The sequence below is a fragment of the Tetrahymena thermophila genome, assembly GCF_000189635.1.
Source record: "Tetrahymena thermophila SB210 genomic scaffold scf_8254716, whole genome shotgun sequence".
Lineage (NCBI taxonomy): Eukaryota > Ciliophora > Oligohymenophorea > Hymenostomatida > Tetrahymenidae > Tetrahymena > Tetrahymena thermophila.
In genome coordinates, this window is record NW_002476481.1 from 747,716 (window position 1) to 762,333 (window position 14,618).

Genomic DNA, 14,618 nt, shown 5'->3' on the forward strand with positions numbered 1-14,618 from the left:
ATCTAATATATCTCTTATTTTTTTAAATTTTATATTTTTTGTAAAGTTATTATTTTGTTATATAAATAAATATGAATAGCATTTATTTATTATTATTATATTTTGTATCTATATTTATATTAATGGATACAGTTTTCATTTAAATAACATGAATCGATTTTAAATATTGTCACTTGCAAGGAAAAATAATTAATACTTAAAAGGAATTGAAAATTATTCTTAAAAATTTAGAAATACAAAATATTATTTTTTATTCTTTTTATAAGCAAGAGTAGTAAATATCTATTTATCAAGATGTAACTTTTTTTCTCTAAAAAATTGATGCAAAAAATGACTATCAACCACTTTAATTATTAAAAACCTATTTCATTCATTATTTTTAATTTTTTTCGTTTTAGAAGATAACAAATTTTATATTAGCAGATTATAGAAATTAGGTGTCAGTATTAAGATTGATTGAAGATTTTTTGTTTGTTAATAGCTAATCAATAATTTTTAAACTTTGAAAATAATAAAGATATTTAGGTGTAAAATAAACACATAATTATTATTTTGAATTATTAACAAATAACTCCTTTTAGATAATTTTTAAAGTTAGGAAAATAGGTTTAAAATGATAATAAATTAACCATAGCAGGGTGATTTGATCCAATAAAATTAAATAAATGTTTAGCTCACTTAAGACAATAGGTAACCTACTAATAAGGTATTGTTTCAATCATTTTTAATTTAACTTTATTGCTAAAATTTTTTGAAACGACAATTTAAATTATTTTTAATTTATAAAAAGTAGGATAAAAAGGGTTAGAAATAAGCTAATATCAATTAAAATGAGAAGCGTGTTCTATCTTTCTTGAATATGTTTAGAAATAAAGATTCAGTTGACTTTAATAAATTAAATAAGACTCAAAGCAAGGCTAAAAGAAAGGAAGACAGATTTTTAGCAGATAGGGAAGCTGAATAATTTGAAAATGTGTATAATGATTTTAATTTTGGTTAAATGGTCATGTCTTTCCCGAACCCAGACAATAAGAATAGTGAAGTGAAAGCAGAAGGAATAACTTTTAGGGAAGCGATGCAAATATTTGATGAGAATTTAAACATGTTAAATCCATAAATGAATGCACACGAAGTTGACTTTCAAAGGAAAGCATTTTAATTATCGTTTTTACTATTAGATGATTATGTAGACAACACTGAAGAAGCATAAGAAGCTTAAAAAAAGAAGGAAGAACAGGAGAAAAAAAAGAGAAAGTAAAAGGCTTAGTAATAAGTTGAATAAGAAAAGTAATAAAAACTGTAAAAAGAGAAATCTAAAGACTAACAAAGTTTACTTTAATAAGCTGACAAAGAACTTAAATTAGATCCACAGGAAAAATAAGGAAGATAGTCTGTTAAAAAAAAAGTATAAGGTTTATCAGATGCTGAAATAATAGAACTTTTATAAGAAATTAGATTTATTGAAGAAAATAATGAAGTTCCTTTGATAGGAAACTTGCAACCTGGATAATCTCCTGATAACAAATAACCTACTATTAATGCTTTAAATAAAGATAAGGATATAAAAAACAATAAAGATAATAAAGATAATAATAATAAGTTGTAGGATAAAAATGAAAATAAAACTTTAAATGGATTACCTTAGTAATAGAATTTGTTCACAACTGTAGCTAACGAATAAAATTAGCTTAAAGATGCCTAACCTTCAACTTTAAACAATTTGCCACTAACACAATCTTCTGAGGATCTTCTTTTTCAGCTTGTCGAAGGCACAATGAATAACGATTTATCATCTTTCAAGAATGTAAAAAAGAAAGTAAATAAAGGAAAATTCATGTATATTAGATACTATGATAAAGATGATTATGATTATATTATAACTAATCATGTTCCTAAAGATTTCTAAACTCTTTTCAGGATGACCCTCATTTCTAAGCTTACAATTAATGGTAAACTAAGTACAAGATCTATTCTAAATGAAGAAGGTACTTAAATTATTGTTACTATCAAAGCTTCAGAAGATATAATCCGCCAAACTGCTTCTTACTATAAGCACAACAAGCAGATTGAGCTAGGATATGCTGATATCCTCTCTTTGGAGCCATGTGATGATAAATTCAGGTATATTTTTTATATTAAAAATTAATTCATTATATATTTTTCATTTTTCAAATTTGAATTATTGAAAGGATCTAAATATTTCCTAAACCAAATAAAATCTGTGGATGATATTTAGGGATTATAATTTGATTTATGAAAATTGATTAAAATCTCAGTTAAAAGTAGATAAAAAATTATATTAAAGGGTAACCTATCATAAAAATTCCTATCAAAAATTCATAGATAATTTCGGTTGTTTTTATAAAAAATCCTGATGAAAATTTATATAATATTAAGAAATTAATTCATAGAATTTAAAATTAATCGATTGACTAAAATTTGCTTAAAAATATTTCAAACTTATTTTATTAACTTCATTTATAAAAAATGCTAAAATATTCTTAATAATTATTTTTTATTTTATTGAATTTTGCTAGCATCTAAAACTTCATTTTATTTATTTAAATGAGATGCTATTTTTATCACACATTCATAAGATATTTTAATTGTTTTTCTATAAATTTAGGCCATATAGATTAAAGTACTTAGTTAGATTGGCTGTAAAAAATGCCAAAAAGAAAAGAAATACAGAGTTAGATGAAAGAACTTAGTAATAAAAGATATCTGGTGTTTTACCAATTAGAAACTTAAGAGAGTATTTGAATATGGATGACGATTAATTTTGGATAGATTTAGGAAGAAAGTAGTATTATTTTGATGGAATGCTTGATGAGATAGCTTCAGATATTAAAATTAATTAAGATTAAGAACTTGTTGAAATTATTGATGACAATGATCCTTTGAATATGAAACTATGGGCTGCTTATAGTCTTTACTTAGATTACATGATTTATTATTGTTCAAAAATGAAAGTTTTAAAGAAATTTGCCAAAGATCAGGCAAAAGCAAATGTTGATAACAATAAAGATTAGCCTGGCTAATAAAATCCTGCTGAAGCTAAAAAGACAGGGAATAACAAAAAAAGAGCTTTAAATCAGTATGAAAAAAATGCAGCTTTCCTCTACAGAGTAAATTGATAGATTATTAATAGATTGACATATTTTATTTACTTATTTACTATTTAACTAAAAGCTTATTTTCAAATAAGCGATTGAAGATACAAATCTAAGCTTCTTGAAAGTTTAAAGCTTCTTTTCAGCAAAGTAAAAATTATAGAACATATGGCATCGTTTAGAAGTTGAAAATCCTATTGCACCTTTTAGTAATTTTACGAATTCACCTTATGAAGAGCACCTTCTTTTCTGGAGAACTTATGAATAAAACGAATTTAAGTAAAGATCAATATTTACTAACATGGAAAAAATAAAGATTTGCGACATTGTAATTGGAGACAATGTAATAAATAAATAATATTTTATATATTACTAAGATAATATTTATTATTCTATTTAATAAATAAGGTTAATGTACTTAAAATGCTTAATCAAGGCTTGATGCTTAATTATTTCCCTCTTCATGATCCTCATCAACTAAAAGGAGATAGTGCTCTTTAATATTTCTAAAAAGTTATAGAAAGTAAATTTTTATTTTTAAATAAAATAATAAATATTTTTGGCATAATCAATTCAAAATAATATAAAATTTTAATTAATAAAATTTTATTTTTTCCCTTTAAATTAAAAAAACTATATTAATTTAATTGAGTAAATTTCTTGATTTAAACAAACATTTGTGTTATTTAATTGATTTAGCCTTAAATGAAGAAATAATATTTTTATGAACTTCTTATTTTTTTTAAAGAAAATAAAAAATTTTGAATTTGAATAAAATTCAATTAATATAAAAATAATCAAAAGATAAATAACAAAAAAGTAAAAAAAATAAAAATATTAATGTAAATTAATTTCTTTTTAATACCCATAATTTAAAACCCTCTTACTAATTTAATACACTCAAATTTAAATCCTAAAAATTTTTTTTTTTGAATAAGGAGAACCTTAAATTGGAGAGTTTATATTATTTTATTTTATAAAAAATATTGAACTTTTTCTTTTTAGTACTAATTAGTTTTCATTTTTATTTCATAAATTCTTCTTATTTAAAAGACAAAAATTATAAAATGTTTGCTTCAGAAATTTACAAATAAGAACAAGAAAAATTTTTATAAAAATTAAAAATAAATATATATAAGGAAATTTAATTTTATTTAAACTCTAATTAATTTTTATTTGACTGGCTTAAAATAATTATTTGTTTTAAATAAATATTAATAATTTATCAATTACTTATTTTTAAAAGATGATATTTTGCCTGAACCTGAACTTTCAGAAGTTTAAGATAGAGTAAGAAAATTATTTTTGATGCTTGATACCTAGGCTGATCCTTCAGATTTTGATACTTCAAGTGTCATTCAAGATCTTAGCATAAGAATATTCAAACCTTGGTATTTACAGATTGATACTATTAGAGACTATTTTGGAGAAAAAATAGCTATCTATTTCAAATTTTTGAGCAGCTATACTTTCCACTTAAGCTACATAAGTTTTATAGGTGTTATAATAGAAATTATTATAGCTTCACTCAAGTATAAGCACCCTGAGACTTCCGCTGGATTTAGATTCTTTTTTGCTATTATCATAATCATATGGTAGTGTGCTTTTATTGAGTTCTGGAAAAGAGAACAAGCAGTATTTTCTCTTACATATGGTTAAGAAAACTTTTAGCAATCAGAGTAAGAACGTCCTTCTTTTAAAGGTTACTTCAAGAGATCTATAGCTAACGATTAAATAAATTATTAGTATTATAACAGCTTAAAGAGAAAAGCTTTCTTTGTTTTTTCTTTAATTCTTAGTGCTTTAGTTATTTGCATAGTTATTGCTATCATTTTTGCACTTTTCTTCTTCAAAGCTTGGCTTTTGGAAAATGGCTACTTACTGAACGCTCCTTTTATTAATCCTAACACATTGATTGGTATTCTTAACTCTATCTAGATTATTATTTTTAACTAGCGTAAATATTTTTTAATATTTTTTTTAATCCTCAAAAATTTATTTATTTTAAAATGAAGATGATTTTTTTTTTTTCATAAGCTCTTTTATGCTTAAATTATACTTATTTCTTTTATTCTATTGTATCAAAGAGTATTCTATGCCTTGATATAAAACTTTAATAATTAATTTAACTTAGTTTTAAATAAATTGCCTTTACTTAATTTATGATAAACTTTTTTTTATTTTTAAACTAGTTTATCTTTATATGAATGATTGGTTGAGTGAAAAAGAAAATCATTAAACATTAATGAGCTATGAAAATTCATATATCTCTAAAGTCTTCATGTTTACCTTTTGTAATACGTTCAATTCATGCTTTATTATTGCCTTCTTCAACGATCTCTTTTTGATTGAAAAAGGAAATACTACTTACATTGATTTCTGTAAAAGTGATTAAAAGGATGGTTAAAGAGATTGTTTCGATGTTTTAAGAACTCAAATGATTTCCATTTTCTTAATTAACTTAATTAAAAATATTCCTGAACTCGTTGTCCCTCTCCTTAAAACATTTGCTAAGAAAGCCTTAAGAGATAGTCATAAGAATCTAATCATTCATCCCTTCAGAGAAATTGATAACTACATCAAAGATCAATTTGATTTGGAACCTTACACAACAAATCGTGAAATAGATGGTACTGTAAGTGACTATATGGAATTAGTCATTTAATTTGCATTCTTAAGTCTATTCGGCTTAGCTTTCCCCACTTCTTTCCTTCTAGCTTTTGTGAACAATATTCTAGAAATTTAAGTTGATAAAACCAAACTGATTTACATTTCCAGAAGACCTGTATAACTTTAATCATTTTATAATTATTTTTAAAAATCTAATTTAAATAATAAAAAAAGACACCTACAGGAGCATCTGATATAGGAACATGGTTTGTTCTTATTGAAATCATTTCATTTTTATCTGTATTTGCTAATGCAGGTAATTTATTTTTATCTATTTCTCTTTTCTTATTTATTTGTTATCTTTTGTTTGTTTTTTCATTATTAAAATTTTTTAAACAAAATATAGGTCTGATAGCCTTTACGAGTGATACTGTGACAACTAGTCCAACCCTTGCTTAAAATGGTAAATAATATTCTTTATTTTTTCTTTTGTAAAGAAAACTAATTTAATTTTGTTTTTAAAAACAGTTGACAAATATTCATAGAGAATCTTTTTCGTTACATTCTTGATATTTATTTTCTTGAAATATTTGGTTTCATCTTTAATAGATGATGTACCTGAAAAGGTTAACATAATCAAGAAAAGACATAATAATTGCATTAATTCTCTTTTGAAGGGCTTAAGTAAAACCAAAGCAAGAAGCATGATAAATGGAAAGCCCACTCAATTGTTTGACTTGGTTTAATATCCTTAAATTAAGTAAAAAGTATAAACAGTTAAGTCATTGTATGAAAAAGTAAAGCAATTCAATACTGAATAACTTGATCCTATCATTCCAGACAAGAAAGAGATAAAGCTTACTAAAGGAGATCAAAATAAATAAATTGAATAAAATATATTCAACTAAACATAGCAACCTTTGTTACAAAATTAAACTTAAAATCTTTAAAGTTTTGAAATATAAAAATGATTTATTTAGAATAAGTCAGTGTATTTTTCTATTTTTTTTAGGTTGTGTTATGTATAAAAAGAATAAAAAATATTATTTTTTTTTAATTTATTTTTAAACAATTTAATATCAATATTTTTAGATATTTTTTAAGGTTATTTTTATATACATTAAAAGCTTATTTTTGAAGCTTGTTAAAAAAATAATTTATTTGTCTTAAAAGGCATGTTCATTACGGTTTTTTTGTTAATTATTTTTAGCAATAATAAAACTTTAAATTTAATAACATTCTATCTAAAATTTATCAGGAAAAAATTTCATGGGTTTTATTCTAAATAATAAAGAAAAAATTTCGCTAAAAACAAAAAATGAGAAAATAAAATGATTAAGAAATCACATAAACTTAAATAATCGGTCTTTATTAATGAAAATAAAAAAGATGCTGTCTTATAATTGGAAGTGAAAGAAAGGAAGTCATAGAAATAATTTATCTATAAAATTCAAAAGATTCTTTCAATTTTTCAAAATTTGATAAGTTTTCAAAATATTATGGAATATTAAAGGAATGCCTCTGTAAAATGATAATAGAATTGAATAAATATATTAAAAAATTATATAAAATCACTTTATCAATATGTAAATACACAAAACAAAGATAGAATCACTATTCTCTCTATTTTAGAGATGATCATTAAAAAAATGAAAATGAGTTTAAAGATCTGAATATACATATAGTTAATCCCTCTATTAACAAAAAAGGAGATGGAATTATCACCTAATGCAACTAATAATAGGTCACTAAGGAATAAAATAAACTCAATACATAAAATTTAAATATGAAGAGCTATTCTGACTCACAATTAAATAATAATAATCAATACTCACTTAGAATATTAGAAAACTAAACAAAATGAATAAATCAAAATATTGATCCAAATAATAACTAATTATGAAAGATAGCATGAATGTACTGCAAGGCGATTTTAATATAGATTTATTAAAAAAAAGAATCAAAAGAATGAGCACAAAACTCAATAATTAATTGATAAAACGAATCATCAATCAGTAATCAAGAATAGAAAGAAAATTATATGATAAACTAATAACAATTAAATTAAAAAAAACATAATAAAATGATCACACAATTCATACCTAATCAAAACAAAAAATTAAGAGACAGATGACTTACCTATATAATTTTAATGCGAAACGAAAATATAATGTCAGATTTAAATAACTTATGACAAATATAGAAGGCACAGATAAGAGAAAGCCTCAATCTCTAATCTCTGAATAAAATTTTATAAGGTATCAATAGAATATATAAAATTAAAATTTTCATTTTATTTTTAATTTGATATAAAGGATAAATAAATAAATTTTCTCTATTTTTTTTGTATCGAAAATCTATTAAATTAAAAAAAATTTTAAGAAACTTACTCAACATTCGATTAGTCCACCTAAGGATTCTATTACTGATTACCATTTTCAATTTGAAGGGGTTTTTACCTTAATTAATATTTTTTTAAACTTTAATTATTTATATCATATTATTCAAAAAATATTAGCTTTTTCAAAGTTTTACCATTTACATTCAATTATTTTTTCAATTTTTTAAAGTAAAATTTTATTATTCTAAGTTAAAGTGTATTCAAAAATAAACATTTTAAAATTATGTGCACTTTTTAATAAATTCACATTAATTTAGAGTGCATTTTGAATTAGAGAATAGATGGTAAGTATATCTCTATTTTAGGCTAAATTTGGTCCAAAAGATAAATTTTTATTTAAATTTGAGATTTTGAGTACTTTTGGAAAAATGGCACCTTTCAAAAACCTGTCTATGATAGGTAAATTTTTTTAGTCCTAAAATTCCAAATGAGAAAAGTGGTAATTAATAATAAAATTAATGAATTTAATATTTCAAAAATATTTTTTTAATTAATATTTACAGTAAAAAATGTCCACCATCTAGACAAAGTCTTTAATCCAATTACAATTAAGCAACAATATCAAGGATTATTAAGTGAAAATTATTTTTTTTAAATAATTAATTAATTATTTTAAAATTACTAAACAAAAAATAAATATTTTTAAGTAAATATTTTATTTTCTGTTTATGGTTTTAATAACTTGAAAATTATTTAAAATTCAATTTTCTTGGTAAATTTAGTTTTAAAAAATATAATTTTAATTTAGTTTTAGTATAATTAATCATATGTTTATTTTAAATATTTCTTAAAATTTATTCTAAATTTAAAAATTAATAAGAAATTAATAATAAAACATGTTGTCATATTTTGTAATTATAATGCACAAAACTTCAAATTTTTATTAGAGTTTAAAAATGCTAATTTTATTTTATTTTCCTTTTTTTGAGATGTTTTTATGGTTAATGAAATTTTTAATTATATTTATCCTAAAATAATAATTTTATTTTTAAAAATAATAAATATAAACTAATTAGCCAGTAATAAAAAAATATGTATACCTTTATTTATTTAAAAATATAGTTTTGAAGCTTTATGATAATAAGAATTTATTATTTTGTATTAAGAGTAAGAAAGAGCAAATTTTAATTAATTTCTTAAAGAGTTTGTCGAAATTAAAGTGAGTTAAATTAATTTGTTTACAAAATAATCAAAAAAGCGTATTAAATATATTTGTTTAAAAATAGAAAAGAGTCAGAAAAGATTTAATTTAAATGCGTAAAGATAAAAATAATACATTAATTGTAAAATGCATGAGGGTATATACAAAAATAAATTTTGGATAAGTTCGTTTTGAGAGTTAAAATTAATTTTATTTTTATTTATATTTAATAGGTAGGTAGATAGGTAGTTTTTTATTGTTATTATTATTTAATTTTTTTGGTTTATTGATTGATTCACTCATTTATCATTATCATAGCATTTATTTGAGCTTATTTTAGATTGGGAGTGAGTGAGTTTCCATCTGATATAAATTAATAGATTTAGTTTTGATTTAAAATTAGACAAAATAATTAGTTGTTATTAAAGTTAGAGATTTAGCTGTTAATTTTATATTTTAAGATAATAATTTGTTAATGTTTCAATTCAAAAATTTTTCTTTATATTATTTGCTTTTCACTTTTTGCAAGCCATGTTAATTCTGAGAGGTCTTCCCATGAACTTTTATCCATCTAAGGTCAAGGCCTTCTTGACACCAGCTTAATTGGCACACATTGCGAAAATAATACCTTTAAATTTGCCATCATCACCTATTTTATTTAGAAATAATTTTAATAAATTGTAACTTTAACTTCAAATGAATGTTTGTGAATGCATTTGTTTTATTTACAAAAATATTCTTTTTGATCAGTATATGCTTTATAAAACCTAAAAAGACTTTATATAGAAAAATAAATAAATAAATTTCTTACCACTAAGAGCACGGAGAGAAGAGAATTAAACACCATTTTTATCAAAGTGTTAAGTAACATCTTTTTCCTTGCAGTCGTAGGGTAAGCCACCAATGAAGATTTCAAGTTCTCTCTTAAGCTTGGGGTCCATTTTAGGGTTGGTATTAGTGAATGAGAATCCATTTGGAGCAGACTTGTTGCCACCGTTGTATCCTTAACTATATCCACCTTCTTCTTCGATTTCAGGAATAGTAGTAGCAACTTCTAATTCCAAACCTTGCTTTGTTCCTTCTGCTAATTCATTAATATAGGCATCGAAAACTTCTTTGTCTTCTTCGGCAACATCGAAGACGGCACCCTTGTTATCTGCAAACTTCTTCATACCTTTGATTCTATCAGTGCATTCAGCAGGGAAGTTATTCTTAACCCATCCCCAAATGTAGCCAAGACCTCTAAATTCGCTTGGGGTACGTACAATATAAGTAACGTAACCTTCAAGACAGCATAATAAAGAACGTTATTTCATTTTTTCAGTGAAACCAGAGATGAATGCAATAGCACGTTCCAAAGCTTCTTCAGGTCCGAATTCCTAAATTAAATCGACTGAAACTTCCTTGAATATTCCTAAAACAGTTCTGTTAACTGACATAAGGTTCTTTTTGATATCGTTTTAAGAAGCACGAATAAGGTCAGCTGGTTGAGGAGCACCGACCTTTTGCATCTTAATGTGACACTTCTTTTCGATTCTTTCAATCAAAGATTATTGCTTCTTGGTGTAGAAGGTAATGCAAACACCCTTCTTACCAGCTCTTCCTGTTCTACCAGATCTATGAATGTAAGCATCTTTTAATAATATTAAATTTATTTAATATTTATTATTAAAATAATTATAAATTAATCATTACCAAGTTCTTTGGGAGGTTCTAATTAGACAATTAAATCAACTTCAGGGATATCCAAACCTCTAGCAGCAACATTAGTAGCAACTAAGCACTTGAATTTACCTTCTCTGAACCCTTGGAATGTGATTTCACGCTACTTTTAAGGAATATCACCATGGAGTACCTAAACATCCTATTTAATATTTGCCTTAAGCATGATTTCATTTGCTTCATTCTTAGTTTCACAGAAGATGATGACTCTGGAGTGAGCACCACCACCATAGCATAAGATAACATCTCCGATAGCTTCAGTTCTTTAGAAGTAAGGACAGTTGATGGCTAAGTGAGTGACATCTTAACTTGTCTTGTTACCTAAATTCTTAACTAAATCAATTAAAACTCTGTCTTCTCTCAAAAACTTTCTAGCAATGTCATGAACCCAAGAAGGCATGGTAGCTGAGAATAACAAATTCTAAGGTCTTTCTTCACCCTTGTCATTCTTGATAAATCCAAAGATCTTTTCGATGTCTTCTTAGAAACCAAAGTTAAGCATTTAATCGGCTTCATCTAAAACAGTGGCTATAATAGAGTGGAACATCAAAGCACCTCTTTCATATTGATCAATGATACGACCAGGAGTACCAACAACGATTTCAACACCATCTCTAATTTAATTTGCTTGCTCTCTAACATCGACACCTCCGTAAATTTGTAAAACTCTAAATTCATTGTCAGTGTGCTTGAGTGTGTTAATTTCATTTGCAACCTAGATACAGAGTTCTCTAGTAGGAACTACAACGAGCATATATGGAGTTTGTTTCTTTTTGATGCTAGTGAAATTACCTGTTAATATGGAGAAAGATAAATTATTAAGAGTTTACAATTTAAATATAATGTAAATGTTTAAATTGCTTAAATATTTGTAAATTTTCATACCTTCATTTCTTAATTTTTCAATGAGAGGCAAAGAGAAACCGAGGGTTTTACCACTGCCAGTTCTATCTTTTCCTATAAGATCCTTACCAGCTTGGATAGCTTGGAAACAGTGCTCCTAAATAGGGAACAAATAAGTGATTCCTCTCTTGTTAAGAATTTCAATAGTCTTGGCATTCTTAATATATTTACTCATGTTATCTTAGTTGTGCTTAGCCTCAATTTGGTTCTTCTTGGTGTCTTCATCTTCACTTTCAGAATCCCAATCCCTGTTCTTGGGCTTGAAATCCTTTTTACCTTCAGAGGTAATGAAGTTCTTACGAGGCTTTTCGCCAAATGATTCCTTGCCATTTCCATTTGCAGTTGCAAAATTTCTCTTTCCACCTGTAAAATTCTTACTCATAATTAATCGAGTTTTATACCTTTTTCTACTGTTTAATTTGATTTTTGTAAATATTCTTTAAAATTTGTAATTAATTTTACTAATTATAAATTCTTTTCACTTCTTTTTAATTTAATAATTGATTTTTACTTTGCTATAAGTGTAATTTTGGATACAAAGCATCATAAATCTTTATTTGCTTAAGTCTACTTTATATTAATTCAATCAAGCCAAATAATCTATTTTTGTCCTTTCAATTTAATCTTTATCAGATACTTTATTCAGTCTTAATTTTACTAAATTTCTACTTCTTATAATTAATTCTTCTTATCTCTAAACCATTTCAATATCTTTATTTAACATATATTATTCTTTCATACAAAAAAAAATATATCAAATACTAATCAAAGCCTAATCATGATGTCGAAGTAAAATTCTTGAAACTTATTTTATTTCTAAAATTCTTTGTTTAATCATTCTTTCTCAGAAAAATCTTTATCAGATACTTACTTTATTCAATCTTAATTTTACTAAATTTCTACTTCTTATAATTAATTCTTCTTATCTCTAAGTAATTTCAATATCTTCATTTAATATATATTAATCTTTCATACAAAAAAAATATATCAAATACTAATCAAAGCCTAATAATGATGTCCAAGCAAATTCTTGAAACTTATTTTATTTCTAAAATTGTTTGTTTAATCATTCTTTCTCTGAAAAATTAGTAGATTTAAAAAAAGTTATTTAAATAAAAATTTATTTGCATTTTTATTTTTATTAGTGATTTTATTTAAAATTATTTAATATTTCTACTCTATTTTCTAATATTCATTTATTTTAACTAAATTATAATTTAAAAGTAATTGAAAAATGAACTACCTTTTTAAATTATAATGTCCTTCCCTTTTCACTCTAAATTTAGTAATAAAATTAATAAATAACAAATAATTATTCAAACTAAATTAATTAAGATTGAAATAACTCAAAATTATTTTAAATTTTTTGATTGAAATTAATTTTTTAAACTCAACACAAGTTCTATTTTTTTTATTAAGTTATTTCTTAGCAAGATTTAAAAACCTTTTTAAATTCTAATTTTGAAAATTTCATAGATTGATATTAAGTGACTTGGTTTTAATTTATAAATTTCTTTTTTGATTTGCGTTGCTTAATTACTTTAGATTTATTTAAATTTAGTTGTTTAAATTCTAACTCTAATTAAAAATGTATCACCCTTTTAAAATTAATTTTTATTTTTCTTGTAAAAGTAATTTAAAAATAAATTGAATTTATTCATCAAAAAAGATAAATGATTAAGTGAAATATATAAAGAATATTATTTTAAGTAATTAAACTTATTGAATTTTGAAGTGGCTGCTTTTTCAAAATATATTTGGAAATGTTATTTATTTAGTAATTAATTTAGAAAACACAAAATTCTTATTTTTTTTCTAATATAACTTATTTCAAATTATAAAATATTGCTAAATATATCTTGAATTATTTTATAAATAACCATTGAGAAATTATTGCTAATATTTTAAACAACAAATAAAATAAAATTGAAAATAAAAATCTTAAGTATTTTATTTGATATGATAAGCAATTTAGATAAAATTATTAAAATAATAGATTAAAATATATTATAAATTTTGGTAAGTTGATTTAAAAATAATGATATCGCAAAGAAATGAAAATATATTTTTGAAGAATATTATCTATTTTAAAGTATTTCTACTTCATAATATGATTTACATATAACCTGAAAGAAAATCATTTGTTAATATATAAAGTAATTCTGTATATAAGTAATGATTACTTATGCTTATTTGTAACCAAACAATCTATTTGAAAAAATTAATTAATTAAATTTTGATTAAAAAATCTTTTTCTTGTTGTTTGCTTTTGATCAAGAAAGAGTTAACAAATAATTAAGTAAAATAAATATAGAAGATTAACTTTATATGAAGATGAATAAAATCAATATTTATACTTTTAACTTCTTATTAAATACATAAATAATAAGTTGAATTTGAAGCTAACAGCTTAAAATAATTTTAATTAAGATATCTGAAGTTATTTTTCATTCTCATATAACAATTTCATCAATTTATTTGTCTAATCAGATTCTATCTTATTTATTGTATGCATGTAAATAATAAAATTAATATATAAAATCATTTATCTGTTATAGCTTAAGCATTTATAATTAATTGAGATACTTTTATATAATTATGTTAGCTGTTATCTTGCTGTGCATGGAATTTCATTTATATATTTTTTTCTCTCAAAATTTGTAAACATTTTTCAACTTTTGACTGAAAAATTATTCATATTATTATTATGGCTTATTGTTAAATTCTT

The 14,618-nt window shown here is 23.2% G+C and overlaps 3 protein-coding genes across 3 annotated transcripts; 2 read left to right on the top strand and 1 right to left on the bottom strand. All coding sequences in view use genetic code 6, as the record gives it.

Moving 5' to 3' along the window:
- Positions 1 to 613: 613 nt before the first annotated feature.
- TTHERM_00105030 (calcium-activated chloride channel protein) lies at positions 614 to 6,694 on the top strand (the record flags this gene model as incomplete). The annotated part of the gene is made up of 10 exons (XM_001012255.2): positions 614 to 706; positions 791 to 2,121; positions 2,627 to 3,128; positions 3,193 to 3,456; positions 3,522 to 3,636; positions 4,360 to 5,070; positions 5,306 to 5,898; positions 5,958 to 6,039; positions 6,130 to 6,186; positions 6,252 to 6,694. 10 exons carry the CDS (start codon positions 614 to 616, stop codon positions 6,692 to 6,694), a joined length of 4,191 nt encoding a protein of 1,396 aa, XP_001012255.2.
- A 557-nt stretch (positions 6,695 to 7,251) lies between these two features.
- On the top strand, positions 7,252 to 7,587 carry TTHERM_00105040 (hypothetical protein; the record flags this gene model as incomplete). The annotated part of the gene is made up of 1 exon (XM_001012256.1): positions 7,252 to 7,587. The coding sequence occupies one exon, from the start codon at positions 7,252 to 7,254 to the stop codon at positions 7,585 to 7,587; it is 336 nt and encodes a 111-aa protein (XP_001012256.1).
- Positions 7,588 to 9,780: 2,193 nt separating this feature from the next.
- Positions 9,781 to 12,272, bottom strand: TTHERM_00105060 (DEAD/DEAH-box helicase family protein; the record flags this gene model as incomplete). The annotated part of the gene is made up of 4 exons (XM_001012258.2): positions 9,781 to 9,914; positions 10,077 to 10,898; positions 10,961 to 11,779; positions 11,873 to 12,272. The coding sequence occupies 4 exons, from the start codon at positions 12,270 to 12,272 to the stop codon at positions 9,781 to 9,783; spliced, it is 2,175 nt and encodes a 724-aa protein (XP_001012258.2).
- Positions 12,273 to 14,618: the final 2,346 nt, after the last annotated feature.